The sequence below is a fragment of the Schistocerca cancellata genome, chromosome 2 (genome assembly GCF_023864275.1).
Source record: "Schistocerca cancellata isolate TAMUIC-IGC-003103 chromosome 2, iqSchCanc2.1, whole genome shotgun sequence".
In the NCBI taxonomy this organism is placed as follows: domain Eukaryota; kingdom Metazoa; phylum Arthropoda; class Insecta; order Orthoptera; family Acrididae; genus Schistocerca; species Schistocerca cancellata.
The window spans coordinates 123,031,350-123,053,556 of NC_064627.1; the positions used below are offsets into that span (position 1 = coordinate 123,031,350).

The 22,207-nt window shown below is 38.6% G+C and overlaps 1 protein-coding gene across 1 annotated transcript in view; it reads right to left on the reverse strand.

The window, feature by feature from the left end:
* LOC126161375 (histone acetyltransferase KAT6A) overlaps positions 1-22,207 on the reverse strand; it is a 286,383-nt gene that overhangs the window by 50,745 nt on the left and 213,431 nt on the right. Inside the window, exons 4-8 of the mRNA XM_049917149.1 lie at positions 20,909-21,168; positions 18,801-18,922; positions 13,732-13,823; positions 6,738-6,901; positions 3,761-3,902 (exon numbers count right to left, since the gene is read on the reverse strand). Of these exons, the coding sequence (XP_049773106.1) occupies positions 3,761-3,902; positions 6,738-6,901; positions 13,732-13,823; positions 18,801-18,922; positions 20,909-21,168 (780 nt within the window). The remainder of the gene's footprint in view (positions 1-3,760; positions 3,903-6,737; positions 6,902-13,731; positions 13,824-18,800; positions 18,923-20,908; positions 21,169-22,207) is intronic.

Consider the following 22,207-nt stretch of genomic DNA (forward strand, 5'->3'; position numbering starts at 1 on the left):
CATGTGTAACACTAATGTAATAAATAAATCAATAAATGAAATATCACAATCAGGATTCAGTAAAATTCTCAAAATTACACTCAGCCCACAATCTAGCAATGTTTGTTGGCACTATCTCTACAATGTGTCTTGCCACCATAATTTAGTGTTACGTTAACAATTATAGTCAGTTTAACATAGGCTACTTCATTTTTAGACATTTAATTCCAGATTAATTTTGTTTCTTGTTTCATCTGAATGTCACCAACTTGTTCTAAAACCGATTAAAAGATGGTAACGTTTTAGCAGGTATTCTAATATGTAAACAGCGACTGAATTTCCTATTAGCAAACTCATTTGCTCAATCATTAAAATACCTCACAATCAAACAAAATATTGGCTTGTGTTCATAATTTCCTGTGTTCCTGAAGGACAACATTTTCGCCTTTCAATGGTAAATTTATGAAAAAACACCATAAATGTTTTTATTCAGTAACCAAACATGTATTAGAACTTGTATTGCAAAACTGTTCAAATACAACAAGAGCCTGTAAGAAGATATTAAGAAATTCTGTGTGATCCTGCATTTTACAAAATTGTCGAATTTTAAGCAGAGCAATAGACTTTTGTGGAGGCTAGTTCATAGTTTCTCGCGTATCCCTTGAATTAGCACCGCTCGAGTCTAATGTCCCATGGTTGTCAAGTGAGGTCAATACTGTACTAAGCACTTTGATGTATTGGGAAATCTCAAACCTGTTTGAGATGATGGTTCAGATGGCTCTGAGCACTATGGGACTTAACATCTGAGGTCATCAGTCCCCTAGACTTAGAACTACTTAAACCTAACCTAAGGACATCACATACATCCATGCCGGAGGCAGGATTCGAACCTGCGACCGTAGCAGCAGCGCGGTTCCAGACTGAAGCGCCTAGAACCGCTCAGCCACAACGGCCGGCACCTGTTTGAGCACAAGTATTGTTTGCCCTAACTTAACCTTCCAAATTCTTTAAAATAAATCTGCACATAATCTCAGTAGCCCAAACTTCATGTGTAAATACAAGATGTAATCTACCAAACAATGAAAAACCATTAACCTAAGCATCAATAATTTAATATGCAAATACAGGGTGACCCTGTAGTTTTCAAATCATGAATTTGGGGAAAAAAACTTGGTCTTATAATCAAGTAAATATGGTACAACATATGTAATACTTAATATATGGGTCCTTCATTCATTATTGATCAGGACAATAATTCTACATAAGAGCCATGATGAAATTCACTTGATGGCTATAGCTCACTATTATAGTACAGTACAAGCAGACTAAATGTACAATATTTACAGAACTTAAACCTGTTGGTTAGCTAAAAACTACAGCAACAGAAAGGATAAACTCAACCCATTTTCTAGAATAAGATACCTTATCATTTCATGAAGAAGTAGAAACTGGAAATAACAGATGTAATTGCTTTCAAAAATTACTGTAACAGAAAGACTCTGATGAACTGTTACACAGTTCCTACTCCACTGTACAGAAGTGAGTTATGATTTTCATTAACTTTACACGAACTTCTCATATGTATCAACATGACCCAAGCCTTAAAAAACCTCAGCTAAGCTCTTCAACTATTTCTCATCAGGACTGGGAAGAATAATAGCCCACCTCTACTTAAATAGCATTCTGTATCCAACAACCTCCACCCTACACAGCTCCCAATCTAACACCACACAGGCAATTCTGCCACATTCGATCCAAGTGTCAGTATTGTGACAACTTAGAGAAATGGCATTTGAAGCTGACTGCCAAATGATTCTACTGCAACCGACATACACAGCACGTAAGAACCACAAAAATACGATAGATACGAGAAATTAGGGCTCATATGGAGGCATACAGTCAGTCATTTTTCCCTCACGCTGTTTGTGAGTGGAACCAGAAAGGAAATGATGATTAGTGGTACAGGGTACCCTATGCCACGCACCGTACGGTGGCGTGCGGAGCGTATAAGTGGACGTAGATATGTTCAATTCCAAATGTCCATCCACCAGCCCTACCAGTGACAGAAACATTCATTCCGTAACTCATATCAACAGGGCCACAATATATACCAACAGTTCTGCGATTACCCTACAAATTGTATCTTCAACTGTGAACTTGACAATTCAATTGCTACACATGCTGCGCGCTACAGCACCAACTGGTCCAGTGCCTCTGTCACCTCTACTTCCGTACCTGTAAACCCCCCCCTCCCCCTCTCTGGCGGACCCCACCCCACATCCTGTAGCTTATGTTCTCTCTTCCTCTGCTGTCCACATCTTCCCTTTATCCTAAAATGCCTCTCATACGTTAACACACACTAAATCAAGAGATGGTCAGTCTTACGTTCGGTTGATCTTCTAGACAAATAATTATACACTCTCCATTAATGTGACCATCTGTCAAACGCCAGAGTAACCACTTCTTGTAGTGCTTCACTGTGAGACATGTAGGAAGAGGGCAATGACATTCTGGAAGTGTCTGATGGATGTGGAGCCATGCCAACTCCAGTGCCACAGCCAGCTTCACTAGGTTTCTCAGTTGAGGATCCATGCATGAAAAGTGGGGAGTTTGTGCCGAGGGGAGTATGGTAAACACGTCCTGGTGCTCTTCAAACCACGCACGTACACTGCGAGCTGTGTGACATGTCGTATTGTCACACTGGCAGATCCCACCTTGCAGAGGTAAAAACATGCATGTAGGGGCGTATGTGGTCCCCAAAGATAGACACATACTTATACTTGTGTTGATCCATGGTGCCTTCCAGAATTACAAGATAACTTGGCGATGGCGCAAAAACATCCCGCAGGCAATAATGTTGTTGCACAGTGTTTCTTTTCAGACATTTCATGCCATACATGCCAACAGCATGTCTGTCAAATGGAACATACACACGATTTATTTGAAAACGCCACTCAGTCGATGTCCAGTTGTAGTATTGGTGTGCAAATCCCAGACTTTGTCATTGATGAACCGAAGTCAGTATAGGTGCATGAACTAAGAGCCTACTGTGGAGGCCCATATGCAGCAACATTTGATGACTGGTTGTTGACAGCCTCTTTGTTCAGTTTCTCAAGAGATGCATGTCTATTTGCCTGTACACATCACCGCAGTCATCAGTCGCCCTTGTCATTTATAGGCCACAGTACACTACAGCTGCCTCGGTGCTGGTTTTGGATAGTGAAATTTTGTCAAGCACAGTACACCTTAACCAAGGCTACAAGACTACAAACTTAGCTGTTTTGGAAAAGCTTCCACTCTTGGCATGAAAGCCAATGGCCATGCCCTAATGGATGTTAGGTAAATCGTTCCACTTCCAGATTACGATGACGACTGCACTTTTTCCTCATCTCCCTGACAAGTTTTATACGCCCTCCACTGCTTGTGTTGCCACCTGCTGTCTGTGAGTGGTTATTGCACATTGATGTCTAACATATGCAGTGGCCAGATTGATGTGCCTGGAGCACATGTGTGTGAATGGAGATGGAAACACATGAGGAATTCATTCAAGTAATTTCAAAAAGAAAGAACACTATTATCAAAGGGACAAAATGTCACATACCAAGTAATAAGAAGGGAGGGGTGACAGTATTTTAAATGAAGAGGTCTTATGAAGTACACAGTAACCTTTTTCTGACTTCTCTTATTATTATATTTCCTCAATTGCCACAACAAGTAACTACAGCCATTAACAAAAACAGCAGAGCATGTTCTTTTATATTATTTCTTCACAATGAAATACCTCAAAAACAGAGAGATCTTTGTGACGGTAGATTTCTGTCGCTGGAGGATGTCTCCAAGTACACTTATCTTGATGCCTTTCCAACACAGCCTTGCTCTTTGTGTATTTAAGGCAAAACTCACAGAGGAAGAGTTTTGGTAATCTAAAAACAACAAATAAGACATATGTAATATTGCAATACCATAATTCATCACAGTCAAATTTTGCAATAAAAAATGTTTTGTTATTGACCTTAAACATGAGCACACACACATCTACATTAACGTGAAGTGTGAAGCATACAGTTTCAATTGAAGTTCACATAAAAATTAATAAGAAATTAATTAATGAACACCTAAGCACAGTTAATAATTCCTGAAGATAATTATGTAGCTTTTACACACAATCTCTATCTAATTAAAACAGCAAAAAATCTGAATATAATTACAGAAAAGTAAGTGCAAATATAATGTTAACTGCAAACACAGAAAAATACGTGCATGTAAATAGAATCAACAAATATCACACAAATATAATAAATGCTTGGCAACATACAAAATCTTAGTTGAAATCCGCACTGGTGCAAGGAAGTTTACCTACGATGTCTGAAACAAACTCAACGATTTTCTTCCACACACTTAGCAGAAAATGTAATCAAAAGAATGCCCTAAATCTTAAATTGTGCACGACAAAGATCAAAACTAGTGTAAAAAGGGGGAACATTATTGTTTCTAGAGTCCCACTGGCAATGAGGTCACTAAATACAGCACCATCTGAATACACCAAGTATGGGGAAGGATAACTGTCCAAGATACGATCCCATAATTTACGTTGATCCATCTAGGGAAATACTAGAGAAACTAAATCTGGATGATCAGAAGGAGGTTTGAGCACACTTCTGAATGCAAGCCCAGGGCACCATTCCAAGTACTGCACTTTTATGTTATGTCCCAGAGATAAGACTCTGACAACAAATACCACAGAACTTTTTTAAAATGCAGATCGAGAGGAAACAGCAGGTGTTGTTAGTCTTTAATATAAGACTCCATTTATGTACCAGCAACTCCACTGAATTACAGAAATATACGCTGCAGCGGGATATGGACACTTCCAATGTGGCGAAAAGTCATTTGGAGGTTTTGCCGTCTCCAAATTTTCAATGGTTACGCATGCCCAGTACTAGTGGCATGAAACATAATGAAAATACTTTGACTCTGCTGAAACACAATGTACCAGGACAAACAAAGAGACCTGCTCCATTTTTAAGCATCAGCTTTGCTTGAAATGTTGTGAACTGCCAAACAGCTTAATAATGGATAAGATATGTCCCTTAGTGATCTCTGCCTTTCCTCAATATCTAGAAAAATGAGCGATTTAGCAGAAGTACTACAAGAAGATGCATGACAAGGCACAATTAATTCATGTAAATGTCGCATCTTTCAGTAAATGTAACTTGCTGCTGTCACTGTTAAGCAAATTTGATTCTGTAACAGCCAAACATCAACAACAGCACCTTTTGATGATACTTTGAGTGGGTGTTAGCCAGATGAGGATGGTGTTTAAGAGTTCCACATCAATTAGTAACTATGACATTAACCAGGAAGCCGATGTAGTTGGAACTGGGTTACCATTTCAGTTCCTATTTTATTCAAATTAGCAAACCCAGCTGCCAGTTTATTACAAAGCATCTGCACAACAGGGGTCTTTTTTTTCACAAAACAGATGCTGTCATAATTACTAGTAAAATATTATCAAGAAATATGTGCATTCACAACAGCTCCTGTTCGTAAAAACTTCACAAAGAAATACAAGAATAATACGATAAACTTCTCATAATGTCAGCTGCCATCGTGCAAAATATTGGTGGTGGTGATAATTACAATAGTTGAAGTTTGCCACTTAATTTTGGCTACTAACAATGTTACACATGACATTTCATGGCAAATTAAAACTGTGTGCCCAACTGAGAATCTAACTCTGAAGCTTTGCCTTTGGCAGGAAGTGTTCTTCAACTGACCTGAGCTATCCAAGCACGACCCATGACCTGTACTTTCAGCTTCACTTCCACTAATTCGTCATCTCCTACCTTCCTAACTTCACAGAAGTTCTCTCGTGAAATTTGTGGGACAAGCACTCCTGGAAAAAACGATACTGTGGGGACATGGTGGAGCTACAGCTTCTGAGATGTTCCCAGAATAAACTTTCCACTCTGCAGCGAAGTGTGTGTTGATACGAAACTTGCAGACAGATTAAGTGGAAGTGAAGCTGTGTGAATGGGGTGTGGGTCCTGCTTGGGTAGCTCAATTAGTAGAGCACATGCACATGAAAGGTTAAGGACTCAAGTTCGAGTCTCGATCAGGCACACAGTTTTAAATTGCCAGGAAGTTTTAAGATCAGTGGACACTTCACTGTGGAGTGAAACATTCATTGTGGTGATGTTACATGTGTTGTGCCAGTACAGCAGCACTACTCTAAAGTTAATTTAATTCTATACATACAGCTAAATCCAACTGCACTGTGAACTTATTTCCTCTATGACACTTTGGATACTTGTATGCATTTACAGAGGGTGCTGCAGATATTTCAGTTATTTTATTACACTTACCATCTGTAAAATGACTGGTGAGATGTGAACTGCTATGAGTACACAACTGAAACAACTTCTCATTTGGTCTTCTGTTGGAAATTTTATAAAATGATGCAATTTGTGTAATACAACGAACACGTCAACAATTTCTATAGAGCTGTTTTCCCAACAGAAGTTCTTAAATTGGTGCTGAACCATTTATAAATGAATCCACAGTAAATTTGGTGCCTAAAATTATGGTACATGTATTCTCATTCTGTAACCACTGGCATATTTACCTTTACTTCTACAATCAATGGAATTTCCTTAATGTTGAACTAAAATTAATTAACAATCATGTATCTTAAAATTAATTGGCGGGAAATGTAACACCACCTTTGAAAAGATAATATAGTATATTCAGCGACGCACCTGGCGTATTCCTGCGGGTACGGTGAGGAATACCAGGTCTGTATCTCGTACTGGCCAAATTCAATAGCAGCAGGGCACCTCTGCTGGGCTGCTGCTGTTGAAGGAGAAACTACTCCACTAGATGTGGCTGGTGCATCCACATTAGGTAATACCGCTGGTGTTGCCTAGAAGAAAATTCAATATGTTAACAATATATGTGGAAAGACTTAATACTTAGAAATGAAGTGGAAACTGGAGTATAACAGTCACTGAAGTATGTCATGAAATAACAGATACAAAATATTTCATCTTTCTAACTCTGAAGAACACTGTTGTTATTGAACTCTCCTCCCGAAAAAGCCCTGAAGGCCCAGTACCGGCCAGCCGCCGTCTCATCCTCAGCCCATAGGCATCACTGGATGTGGATATGGAGGTGCATGTAGTCAGCACACTGCTCTCCCAGCCGTATGTCAGTTTCAGAGACCGGAGCCATTACTTCTCAATCATGAAACTCCTCAATTTGCCTCACAACAGCTGAGTGCACCCCGCTTGCCAACAGCACTCGGCAGACCAGATGGTCAGCCATCCCAGCCCGAAAGTGCTGAACTTCAGTGATCTGATGGGAACTAGTGTTACCACTGCAGTAAGGCCGTTCGCCCTGTTATTATTAGATAGTATTTAATTCTACACATAAGCAGATCTTCATACTTTCTCTTTCATTACCTTGTGAAGAATGCCTGTCAAGTTTTAAGAATCACAGAGAAATTTAAGCAGCTGCTTCTTGCAGAAGAAGATGGGATAGATGACAGTAATTTCAACATGTTACTGCACAGCAGAATTGTAGCAAATAAGCAGGGACTCAACCTGGTATGAGGACATGATAAACACGGCATACTGGAAAAATTTCAATAAAGCCTGGAAAAACGAACAAGTTCAAGATTTAAATCAGGCAGTGAAGCATGCTTCCATGACTCAACTGGAAGACAGTAGCTCAGTTTTCACTTACATGACACTTGACATACCACTTTCCTTAACAGTTAAAGGTCCTGTCTCAATTATGTTACACACTATGGTAAGCTGCATTATGCTATGTTGCTACTGATAATGATGTTCATGCAAGTTCCATTTTCTCAGCACACAATGGGTCAGGGGAAGGCTTTGAGCAGCAATATGAGTCCAAAGAACATCCTGACTCACCATGTGATTCAGGTAGGAAGAAGAAGGCATGAAAATACTTTTTATTGTGGGGACAAGCATAGTCACGTAAGTACCAAGAGAAGGATCACTGAGGTCTACCAAGAGAAACATCACAGAGGTCTCTCTGTCTTGAATTCACCAAACACACAATCACTGCCCCATTTTAAAACATTTATTCCAGAGATTATTGATCAACAGATTTAATTTCCTTGTCTTCTCAGTAAACATCTGCTGTAAAGTGGCATCCATCTAGGAACAGAGATGTCTCCTGACATGTAATCTGCTGTCCATTTACAGCGCACACTGCAAAATTGTCCAATGGTGAACAATATTCCTAGTTTACTGGATATCAGGTCTGCCCATTACGCAAACCCAAACATGTTTCAACACCTTTGTGGAACAATCATTGGGTTCATATGAAAAACAGTTGTTCGCAAAACTGGTGGACGAGATATCCAGTAATTTTGTCTGTGCACGGCTACTGCAAGAGCTGCAAATCCAAAGAAGATTACGTCGGTATTGTACGATCATATTTCTTTGACAAAGAAATATCATCAAACATTCGTCAAATTTCTTTGACAAAGATCTCTGACGTGGCACTAAAACGGGGTATTAGACTGTTGTCATATTTTTCGTCAAATTTCAAGATGACGGACAACAATTTCTTATTATGCGCTGCAGCTGCTAGTACTACAATAGGATTGTGTGCTTATCTGGGAAAAAAAGGGGTGGAAAAAAAAAGGAACGTACTTGGATGAAGCCATAGGTATTATGTCAAGATAATAAAAGCATTCAGCAAAATTTGTTACAAGAGCTGCAAGTGGGGATGTCAAGACTTATATACAAATTTCTTACAAATGGATGAGAGTGTATTTCAGTATTTGCTCAGCAAAGTGGCTTCTCATATTACAAAACAGAATACTCTCTTGAGAAATGCTATATATGCACAAGACAGGCTAACTGCGATACTGTGATTTCTTGATGCAGGAAAGAGCTACTTTAGTTTACAAAACAGCAATCTAATATCACATTGCACTTTAACCAAAATAATTTTAGAAATGTGTGAAGCGATTAACTGAAGAGGGAATATGTGAAAGTAAATAAATGTTTAGTACACTATATGGGCATAAGAGCTATTTTACTTTTGAATAATTTAATTATGGAATTAGTGTTCCAGCAACTGCAAAATTAACGAAAAGTACTAAACAGATGAACCACTTTTTAACTTGTGGCATCCAGAGTTAAAAAAACAAACATAGAATGGAAAGCGTTATTATTATTATTATTATTATTATTATTATTTATTATTATTATTTTGAGCTTTTCCTCAGTACAGAGGCTTATCTCCAACATAATAATTTACTTGGAAATTACAATACAAACAATAAACGTTCTTAAACTATACTCTCAAAATATTTCTCCAGGTGTTTCGATCTTGTGTGTCCTCTTCCTCTGCGCCCGTTCTCCTCATTGTGTGCTGTACATTTTGGAGCCAGGTGGTCACAGGACGTCCTCTTCTTCTTCTCCCCTCCGGTTCCCACTCCAGTATCAATTTTGGTATTCTGGCTTCCTCCATTCATCGTACATGCCCGTACCGCTGTAATTTCTTCCTATCCATTACGTCATATATTCTTTCTTTTATTTCCATTCTCCTTATTACTTCAGTGTTCCTTATCTTTTCTTTCCTGGAGATTCTTGCCGATCTTCTCCAAAAGCCCATCTCTAGAGCTTGTAATTTTTTAATGTGCTTCATGTTAATTGTCCAGGTCTCCGTTCCATACAGAACCACACTCTCTAATATGGATTTGTATATTAATTTTTTAGTTCTGCTCATTACATTCCTGCTCCATAAGACTGAGTTAAGCATCCCAATGACCCTCCGTCCGCTACTAATTCTTTTATTGATTTCTGACTCTGATTTTCCCTCGATTTCTAAAATGGATCCCAAATAACAGAAAGTGTTTATCTTTTTAATTTTCTTTCCTTCAATGTATAGCTCATCTGAATCATTAGTCAAGTATTCTGTTTTTTGGTAATTAATCTTCAAACCCCAAGTTTTGTATGCTACTGCTAGTTGATTGCACATATAGTTAGTATCCTCCCCTTCTTGTGCCACGACTACTTGATCATCAGCAAATAATAAATGATGTAGGTAAACTCCTTCTCTTATTTCTAATCCCATACTATTACATTTACGAGACCATGTTCTAAGGCTAGTATCTATATAGATTTTAAATAATGATGGTGACATGGGACAGCCCTGTAAAAGGCCTTTCTAAATTTCTGTGAAAGTTTATTACCAACTTTCACTTGGCAAATGTTATCTTTATACATCTGTTATATTATTTTAATCAAGGAAGGGTTTATGTTTGCCATATGTAGTGCTCTCCAAAGTAATTTTCTTGGAACAGTATCATACGCTTTTTCTAGATCTATGAAAATTAATCCTATACTTTTTGATTTTTCCCTATGTTTCTCCAAAATCTGTCGTAATGTGAAAATATGGTCTACACATGATCTCCCGGCCGTGAATCCACATTGTTCTTCTTGGGTTCTAAAATATTTTTTCAGTTTGTTTTTAATTACTTTCGCAAAAATTCTCATTAATGTGTTTCTAACACAAATTCCTCGATAGTTTGAACAAATTTTGCGATCCGCTTTCTTAAATATTGTATTAATGTAACCTAGCTTCATCTCGTTGGGTATTGAATCTCCATGTATCATTTTCTTGAAGAGCTGTGTTATCAGTTTCACAATTTTGTCACCACCATATTTCAGACACTCCAGATTGATACTGCCTGGTCCCGGTGATTTACCATTCTTTCCTGTTCTCAACGCCTGAAGTACTTCACTTTCTAAAATCCGGATCTCATCATCTTTATGTCCTTTATCATCCCCTGTTCCTTCTTCTAGATATTCTTCTCTGTCCTCATTTAATAATTTTTGGAAATACTCTTCCCATTCCTTTTGTGTTATCAGTTGGAGATTAGTTTTGCTTTTTGTATCCTGTCGAAGTCCTTTCAATACTGACCATGCTTCTTTTGCTCTCCCAAATCCTAATTTGCTATTCACCTTGGCACATGTTCTTTCCCATGCTTCATTTTTTGCCATCCTTATTTTTTTCATCACTTCATTCTTCTTTTCCTTGTATATTGACCTTGTTTCTTCTGATTTATCATTCAACCACTGAAGGAACGCATTTTGTTTTTCTCTAACGAGGACCTCTAGTTCCTCTGACCACCACTCTGCTGCACGGTTGTGGTTGCTATCTTTTTTACCCAACACCTCTGTTGCTATGATTTTCACATTAGCTTTTATATAGTCATATATTTCCTCTGTACTTCCTTCAAATGATTCAACCAGTTTCTTTTCCATCCTGGCCGCAAAGAGTGTTCTGATACTTTCGTCTTGTAGGCTGTCAATATTAAAAGGTAAATTTTCATCTTTCTCAGTCTGGTTCGTTTTATTTATGTTACTTGTATCACTCCTTGCATTCTTCCATGGCCAGAAAGACTTCATTTTAACTAGATAGTGGTCTGATCCACACTGGGCTTCTCTATAAGATCTGACATCTACTGCCTTGAAACTACTTGTTTGCCTAATGATAATATAATCTATTATAGAACGAAGTTCTTTGGTGTTCTGTTGCCAAGTATATTTATGAATGTCCTTATGTTTGAAAAAGTGTTGGTAATTTTTAGATCAAATTGTTCACAAATTGCAATTAACCGTTCCCCATTGTCATTATATTCGTCCTCTCCATGTTTTCCTACTATTCTACAAGATTCTCTAATTCCTACCCTTCCTTTCAGATCTCCCATGATAATCAGTTCCTTTCTTCTTGGGATTTTTTCAACAGTCTCCCTGAGGGTGGCCCAGAGTGTATCTTTCTCCTTATCTTTTGTGTCGTTCGTGGGTGCATATACGCCAATAATCACAACTTCCCTAGCAAATAATGTCATTTCAACAGTAATAATACGTTGATTGATGAATGTCCAATTTGTGATTCTTTCTTTCCATGATTTCTTTATCATAATGGAGACTCCTGCTTTGGCTCTTACTGCTTTTGATACCCCACTCCAGATATGTACATAATTATCCAGTTCTTCTTCTCCTTGGCCTTTCTTCTTTGTTTCAGAGAGTACGACAACATCCGTGTTGAACATGTCAAGTTCTGCAGGGAGTAAATTTATTTTAGTAGAAATACCTTGCACATTCCAGCATCCAAACATAATTTTCCGTTTCTCACTGCCAGTTCATCGTCCAAAGTTCCAATTTTTCCGAGGCATATTATTAGGTTTTTTAGCATTTTTATGTTTTTATGTGAGTGAGGGGCTGGCCCACTGCACAACCCCCAACCCGGAGGACCAGGTAATTTTTACTCAAGGTTTTCTTCCTTTAGCCTTTGATAAGCCAATATCATACTACAAGGCAGCAGTTGCTAGTTTTGGTCCACCCCGGGTATTTTATTTCCCCGGTACCCACCATATCTGGTGAGCATTCCCCTATCCGCCACCTGAGGAGGCGCCCGATGGGAGACCAGCAAATAATAATAATAATAATTATTATTATTATTATTATTATTGTGGAATGTGACTGCATCCTCTATTCTGGCTTGCTGAAAAGTTTCCAGATGTAGAGGTGGATGGCGGTAGCTGTGATTGTGGACATGCAGTCACCTGCAGTATATTTCACCTGCCCATCAACACACAATTAATAGCATGCACTGCGCCCCTTGCTCACCGCCCACATTAGTCGAAGCAAGTTCATTAAAAAGAGACTAAGGAACACACAATCTTTGAAGCCATGTTTACAAACACACTACAAAGACATCAAATACACGTAGCGATGCCCACGTTCCAAGCGGTTGTGTTTAACTTTGCAGTGAACAGAAGACAAACGACTTTTATGATAAAACCAACAGCGAGGCCCTAGATTTGATCATATTTATTTGACAAAAGGTGAGATTTGAAAAAGTTCCGTATTACACCATCAAATTTCTTTGACATATCAAAACTGACAAAGAAATATGACAGTGTCATACACCAGCCTTAGTAGTATCCCTATAGTTTATCCCTTGTGGATACACCACATTCACAAATCTTAACATCAAATACTGGCCAACAGAGCAGTTTGTAACCTTTACGCATCTTTGTCTGACAATGTGAATGTCAAATATGTGTTTAGGAAATGTTCACACATTCTATAAACAACGAGACCATTTAACCATCTCTGAATTTGACCTGCATCTGAAGTACCTATGCTCCTCCATTGCGCTTAATCTAGAAAATGAATATCCTAGTTGTTCCCTCATTAACAGCACCATCAGCTGCCCCATTCTAAACCTTATGTTCAAGTATAGATAGTGTAAGGCACATTTTATGTTGGAGCAGTTCCACTGTGCAAAAATGTGTGGGTAAACTGCTCTGTCTCCCCCCCCCCCCCTTTCCGAGTTACTTTAATTATGATGACATAAGAATTCTGATAATATATTGGAATACTATTAAAAAAAACAGCAAAATATAACCACAAGAAACCATTGAGTCCATAACAGTTTCAACTATTTGATCACTTTGTTTATTGTGGCTGGTTGCCGACATCTCTCAGTCACTTGTGATTTATCTGTATCTTACGGAAGTGAGTAACTTTAGTCATACCACATAACAGAAACAAATTGGCTTTTTTTAATTAAAAAGAAAACTATTAATTAAGCTTTCAGAAGTATACTGACAAAGATTAACAATTCAAAACTGCTGGTAATTAAATACACAATAAAGAATATGAACTTGGTACTAATACACAAATCAGTATTACTTACCGAATTTGCTCTTTCACGAGTTTCTTTGTATAATGTCACATCCTTCTGTGTAACACCTGGAGGAAGTGTCTTAGGTTCAGGAACAACTTCATCTGAAATAGAAACATACAGTCCTGTTAACCACAGCATACATGTACAATTACATTAACATGAGACACCATAAAAATTTACATGTAAGCATATCATTCTGGAAGTTTTGAGAAACAGTGGTTTCCAGTCCACTGCTAAGTGCTCAAGGCTGACTTTCCATTACAGAACCAAATTTAATGTATTATAATTTCAACAAGATTGGGCATTAAATGTGGTAGAAAGGTCTGAACTGTCATGATCAACAGAATATCAGATACTGTCATGATCAACAGAATATCAGTGGCTCTTCTCACAGTTATGTATTTGTTTGTGAGTGTTACGTTGTGATTTTCAGGTACCCTTGACTTTAAATGCTTCAACTGTCTTTCTCCAGCAGCTCTACTGCTCTGATTGATAACCTAATTAGAGCTGGGAAGCTAAAACTCTCAACTTCCCGCATTTCTTTGAGTGATTTCATTTCATTACTTTGTCAGTCACACTGGCTCACTAATTTAGAAATGAAACAACTTTTTCTGAAAAATCAATGTGCACATTTATCAACAGGCATTACAAATGTAAGTATGTTATGTATTCAGAGAATGACTTAGGGAACTGCTCATTGTACCCACATTTGCATTTGAAGGTATTCGAACTGACAACCATCTCTCAGATCTGGTAAGAGTTTTTTTTTGTCACAATAGTTTGTGGTCAGTGAATACCGCACCGCCTACCTCAGCAACAATGGCTTAGTGTTGGATACACTGTTAACAAATTCTTGCTGGGTGTAACTCTAGTGCATCAAGTAGTACATCAAACTTAGTTTCATGGTAGCAATGAATGTGCTCTTTCTTCACTCTTAAGGGGGTGCAGTGGCTGCCCCCAACCATGTTAAAGGATTTTAGGATAGTGATATTGAAGACAGATTTATTGGAAAGTGTTTCTTAAGCTTTTTGACAGGAAGGAGATTGAGAAACTCGCACCACAACATCATGCATGCTCACACTGTAGCAACATGAGCATTTAACGAGTTAACTCAAATCCATCTACATTCAATACATTCCACAGTCAAAATTTTATTTCCTCCTTTCTCAAAAACAATAGCTGTTTGTTTCTGGAGTGTGCCTGAACAATCCTCTCAATATGACATCATGGGGTTGTCACTGGCTGGTCTGAGAAGGAGCACAAATGCATTTCTAAAATAGGATACTCTGGAAAGATGCAGAAATGTTCTTTGCTTTCCCAAAACTTCCAGCATTCTTAATTTCCTGACTATTCTTTTTTATTTTCCCCAATGACCATAACAAAGGAAAGGTTAAAAAAATTAAAACTACAAAAACACATGGAAATAATGATATTTTAATGAACAGAAACTCGTAGATGTAAATAAGGAACCCAATTATAACTTCTACATTCAGTTTTAGAACAACTTATCTTTATGATCTGAATTTCATTTCTCGAGATAAAATATGATGCTTAAATTCTGCAAACACACAAATTAAAAGTCAAATATATCAACTAAGTGAATTGTTGGCTGTTTTGAATGAATGCACACTGCAAAATTTGTGTGTGTGTCTAACTTAGTAAATGCTGATTCATACCAAGGTTATGTGGCAAATTGATTACAAATTACTCTCACTAAATATCTATTTTTGCACTCCAAGAATGTTCTCTATTCAATCTCATTGCTTAAAATGACAGTTTTTTTTATTAAATGGTAGAAACTGAACAGACTTAACTACAGTACAACATAAACTGCAACATTAAATGCTGTTAATACTGAAAAGGATTGCCTCATTAATGGCTACTAAGTACCTTCAGTGTCTAATTTCAACTGCTATCATATTATTACTAAAGCTTTTGATTTTAATACACGGGCTAGAGCCTCAAATTTATGTCATAAGTTTTAAGGTTACACAAAGAGCACTCCAACATTACCTGATATAAAAGAAGTGCAAACAAAATTTTCCATTCTGATGTTTCAAGTTATGAATGGTTAACAGATCAATAAACTCAATCGTAAATAAAATTCTCAGTCCCTAACACTATAAAGTCTAATTTTATCAGTAGAATGATAATACTAAATATGTACGACTACTTGCTCCACAACAGATTACTATTCTTCTCCTGATATTCCATCAAACGAGAAACTGTTTTTTGACATAGGATGCTACAGAGGATTAATAAACATAATTGAATGTTTTTAGATATATAAATTACAGCAATATTTATATCTATTAATGGCCTGTATGCCACTTAATAATCTACAACAGTTTAACTGATTACTGTATTAAGGACTAATTTAACTAATTTCAGTGCAGGTACTGGTGGTATATTTTGGAGAATAGGTGCCAGCAAGCAGCATTTATTTTAGTACGGTGAAAGTGAATTATTTATGTAAGGCGAGGGTGAAATGTTAAAGAAGAGTTAGACCATTCGCCACATACTGAACATGCAAATCATCTAATCGCTGAAATGTGTACTCATAACTGGACAAAGAAGCACAAATTCGGGAAGCAAATTTGACCCAATCAAGAATGTGAGAAATGAAAGCAATAAACCCAGTGCGTGCACACTCTTGTACATACACATTGCACACTGTGTGTGTTTTTGTGTGTATCAGAGAGAGAGAGAGAGAGAGAGAGAGAGAGAGAGAGAGAGAGAGAGAGAGAGAGAGAGATGCACACATACATCAATGCAAGCATGCCAAAATGCATGCTCACACACATATGTGCACACAATCACACATCCATACCAAACATACACTTATTATCAGACTTCAAATAGTAATTGGTAAGTGATAACAATGGATTGAAAAACTCCTTGTTGATATATAGAAGCCCCCTGAACCCTGCAAAGCAGAACAGCGTTTACCTATACCTTTCCTCAATAATCAAGTAATATCAGGAAAGAAAGTGCCGATCCACATTTAAAGCAGACAAGTCAAGCCACGCCAAGTACGAGCACAGGGAAGAGATTACTTTTTTCTTTCTGTTTTTTGTTATCAAATCTGCCAGCCAGCACCCAGTCAAGTGACCTTCCTCCCCATCTTTCCCATTTAGTGGATAATTGTGGAAAGGATTACGATTTCTACAATGCCACCGCACACCACAACATGCTAGGGTATTCAAAACATACACACACAGTACCATTCCGCTCCAAGACTCCATTCACTCCTTGCAGGGAGAACTTTGCTTGCACTTCTATGTGATAAATAAAAGGGTTTTTCTCCAAGCAAGTAAGTTTTACAGGGGAGAGTAAGTGAATTACAAGAAGCAGGAGGCTAAATAAACCCGCAGTAGGAATGGTGGGTTTCTTACCCGTCTGCTTGTGTGGCAGCACGATGGATGTGGATGGCACTGGTACTGGATGGTATCTGTGGTGGTGATGGTGGTAGCGATGGTGGGTTTGGGTGGCTTCCTCTGAGAGATGACGTTTTCTCAATTTTGGGTCCTCCTGAGAATGTTGAGAAGGCTGAGACAATGATGGTTGGAGAAAGGGAAAAGGGAGAGTATGTCCCACCATATATCCAAACAATCCTAAGCCAGACATAAGACCACCTTCAAAGAAAGCACCTCCTTTCAGCATTCTTCGTCTCTCTTGTTCTAAGCTCTTGCTACTCACAGCTGTCTTCACTAAACGAGATGGTGTCATTTGACTCCATGTAGAAGAAACGGATGCAGCTGAAGAATGTTCAGAATCACTGCTGGGTGCAAAAATACCAAGTCTGGCAAATTTTCTACTACTGGAAGGTACACTCACTGGAGGTAACACAGGTGAGACAGAAGCTGTAGAGTCACGCTGGAAAGCTGAATTTTGTTTACTTGGACCTGTAACACTTTGTTTAGGGGAGACACCATCTGATCTTGTACTGGCAAGTGATTTTTTGACATCTCTTGTTGTATTTACAAAAACCGTATCATTTCGGGCAGTCTCGAGGGTAGTCCTTTTTGTTTCATGAGACAGAACTTCTTTATCTTCAGGCTTTGGCTGTGCTTTTTCTTTAATGTCCTTCTTCCGCCTGCTGAGACTATAGTTCACATTACCCACAGTCCGTTTTCTGTTGTGAGAAGGTGCTGTAAATAAATGACTCAGCCCATCAAACAGACCCTTTAACTGCCCAAACCCAGGTTGTACTCTGTAAGCACTTGTCGATGTCCTCTTTTCATGTGAGGAAGTTTCTTGTCTAAGTGGTGTGACTTGCTTCAAGCAGCTGGCTATAGACGTGTTTGCCGACTGCTTCTTATCTTCTACATTTGTTCTCCCATGAAACGATGGCAACTTGGGCTCTACAGGTCCAGCAAGTTTTGTACTGGAAGGTTCTTTCTTATCTTCTTTTGAAGCTGCAGCAGCTGTTGCTGCGGCAGTTGCGGCTGCAGCAGCTGCAGCAAAACCCCAAGGAGGGCTGCTGGAAGGTGCACAGCTTCTGATACTTGTTGTGGATGGGACACTGGTAATTGGGGACAGGAAAGTCCTAGAAGGCCTGGGCCTCTGCACACTCTGAGGTGACGGGTGAAACAGAGAGGTACTGACTTTCACTCTGCTTGCCTGTGGTGAGGCACTAAGGGCACCTACTGCGCTGGCTGGACTTTTACCCTTCTCTGTGCTCGAGCCTCCTGAGTCTGACTCATCCTCACTACTACTGCTGCTGCTGCTGCTGCTGCTACTGCTGCTGCTGTTGCTACTACTGCTACTGCTACTGCTACTGGTACAATGTCCTCCTACAACTGGCCCCACACTGACTTTCTGGGTAGCAGACATTGCTCCTGTGCCCTGATGCTGAGATGCTACCCGTTTCGATTTGTGAACAGCATAAAATGCACTAGAACGGAAAAATTTCTGCTTCTCCTTAGAGATCCGATCATTTTTTTCTTCAAGCCTGTTCTGTTCCCTACTGCTTTGTTCCCCAGGCCCTGAGGATAGGTGTGGACCACCACCGCAGCCACCAGATGATTGAGAGAGGAAGGAAGAGGAGTAACAGCTGGTAGCGGCTGTGTCATTACCCTCCTCTGAGCCAGAGCTCGAGTCGTTAGCGGGAGACTGATCAGATACACGTTTTCCTTTCTTGCTGGGAGTTGCAGTACTTGCAGCAGGTTCTTTCGTGGCCCGAACACCTGCCAATAACCTGAAACAACAACACAAATTAAAAGTATTTTGAAAGGTATAACAGCAATTAACAATGAAATATGGCAGAGTTCACACTTATGTGACAACTGATTTTCGCAAAGAAGAAATTGCAGTTTCTTCCATAGAGAAACAGAATTAGTGTAGCACTGCTTCACTAATTTGGTAGAAGATACTTGCTAATCAGTGGCAAGCTGAAGGAAAAAAAAAAAAGGCCTAGTGTCCCATCACAGATATTTTTCCCAATTTGTGTTTCTATGGTGGTGTGTGTGTGTGTGTGTGTGTGTGTGTGTGTGTGTGTGTGTGTGTGTGTGTGTGTGTGTGTAGAGGGAGAAGGGGGAGGGGTGGGGGGAGAGAGGGAGAGAGGGAGAGAGAGAGAGAGAGAGAGAGAGAGAGAGAGAGAGAGAGAGAGAGAGATTCTGGAAACTAGCACAGCTTTCCGTCTTGTTTATGTGCCTCCAATGCCTCGACAACTATACTATTCAGTAAGTTTTTACCTTCACTCCTTAAATAATTTGCAGCTGCCTCCCCCTCTCCTCTCTCTCTGGGTAGTATGTGAGGTACTTGGTATAGTTTTAGTAGCATCCACGTAACCTCTTTAATCAATAGGAAAATACATAGCAGATGAATAGCCATTAAGCCAAAGAAACAACACTGAAAATTATTAACAAGGAACTGCTACTCTCTTACTCCACTTTAGACTTCTGGCTGCTTTGTTTTAGCCTACAGTTACCTATAAAATCTATGGTTTTCTATCTCATCATTTTACTGTCTCTTTGTGAACTTTTTGTTATGGTAGCTGTAACAATGTTTCCAAATAATTCACAATTATTATAAAAAATGCATTGTACTTTGTAATCCATTTAGTGAGCCATAATCTCTCAAAATAATGGATAATACATGGTGTGCAATAAAATTACAGTGATATTTTTCACAAGACATATGCCATACAAAATCGCAGCCCTAATGGAGTAACTGATTTGTAGGCAGTCACATTTACTATTTCTCCCCTCCCAGAGGTTACACACAGTCAATGAACTTTCGTAACCAGTGTGGCTTCTTGAACTCCATAACACAAAAATTTTTCATCTTGTATACCCATGTATTTTCTTCAAAAGAGCAAACGCGAATGTTAGTCAAGATTTCAATTTAACTGCAAATTTCTTAAACGTTTTTCATGTATTTCACGGAGTACAGCACTGAGAGCTGAAGAGGAGTGCATTCCCTAATGCACAAATACTGCCAAAGCTTTGTTTAGCCCAACAAGCAACCCAAAATTTAGAAACACACTGGATAGCAAAATGTAAATGTAAATTAGCACAGTGGCAACATGTACATTTTAAGTGTGACATTGAATTTATCTTAACTCTTTGGAGATGAATAAGAGATTAAATAAAATATGAAGTGATATGAATTTTTAAGTGCCTTATCAAAGGCCTCATATCAAATAAAAAGTTCAACATGAGCATCTACAGTTATGCTACGCCAGTAACACACTACGAACCCACCCTATCTCTTCTTGATATTAAAAAAACATATGAAACACACAAACTCCTATTTAATAAAATATTCTGCTCCAATTCAAAACAACTTACACAACGCAAACAATGGACCACAAAACCACTGACTGATTAAATTGCACAACACACAATTACTGCAAGCAATGAAAACTGAGTAAATATTAAATAATATTTCTTAAAAACATTTTGTTGCCATGGTATGGCTAATGAGGGAAGTGTGCAAAGTAATTTCTGTAGCACTCAGGATAACTGTCACTTTTGGACATTCTGTGTTTTGCTGTCCCACAGGCCTATTTACCAAATACAGTTTTCATTTTACCCACATTTTTAAATTGCTCTGCTAAATTCACATTCTTAATATTTAACCTCCTGCAAGACTTATATAAAAGATTCTCTTCATCTCCAGATTAGAAGGCAACAGTGGCAGGGGGAGATCCGAATGCAGATCAAAGGTAAGCGTCTCTCACCTGTAATTTTTTATGTCTCTTGTTTTTTCTCTGACTTTGGAGTACTTCTTTATAACACTGCTGGCAACATCAATCTTGCGTGGCTTCTTAATAGTGTGGTGCTGCACTTGCTGTTCCTGATTTTGTTCTGGTTGCTGCTGCTGTTGCTGAGCAAGGCAGTGCCTACACCGCCAAGGGCTTTTTGGGCGTCTCTCCGAAGGAGGGTCCAAACACTCAGCATGATAGCTCCGCTCACAAGAGCAGCAACTCACAAGGCAGAGCTGGAAGAAAGAAAAATAAATCTCCCTCACTTGTTAAGTAATTAGGCTAAATGCAATCACCTAAGGATCTCCAGTAACTCTTGGTGCAGACCACTGAGAAGACAATAAATGATCATACGACACAGTTAATTTACATACCCAATTAAAACACAACAGTGTGTGCATCTCCATTAATCAAACAACAAAACTGACGCATTTCACAAGAAACAATTTTCAAATAAAGGGTGTTTATAAATCAATATTGGGGTTTTAACGCTTTATAATACTGATTATAATAAACTTACAGTTCAATGTGAGCACCATTTGTCACACAGCACACATCAAGTCTATAGCCAAGTTCTAATAAGTGTGTCTTCAGTGATTGTAGCGACAGCCGCTTCAATCCGGCTTCTTAATTCAGGGAGGTCTGCTGGTAGCGGAGGCACGTACACATGATCCTTGATGCAGCATTCACTCTAATACGCTGTTACAAGTTTCAACAATGTGTGATTATCTACAGTTGTGGATGAGCAGCCACTATCATATTCTGCATGGAATTTAGTGGCTAACTGAAAAGCTGAATCTGGTATTTTAGGGAGTCTTTTCTGGCATTGATTTTACATACAAATATAATACTATGGAATACTGAAGTTAGCTAGGGTAAAGCAACTGGAATAGAGGACAGGAATGGTTTGACGCTCATTAAATTATTTAGGTTGATGCCCACTGCACCCAGAAGTACATTTGGTTTATATTTAGGATGGTACAGGATGCCATCTATATAAGCTTCAGTGTTTAAAGTTCTGCTGAGAAATAATTTATATGTTTATTTATACTCACTGACACAATCAATATTCATCACTGTCAGCTAATGGAAAATTATGGCTGTACTAATTTGACTTTTGAAGCAAAGCAGTAGTCATCTTTCCAGATGACAGTCTCCAATCCAAATGGATGCAATAGCATAAGCCCATTAAAGATCAGTAATTGTTCACATGTGCTGAAGTGTCCTAAATGCTTAAACAGTGCTCAGAGGAAGATACCATGTGGTACCTTGCTC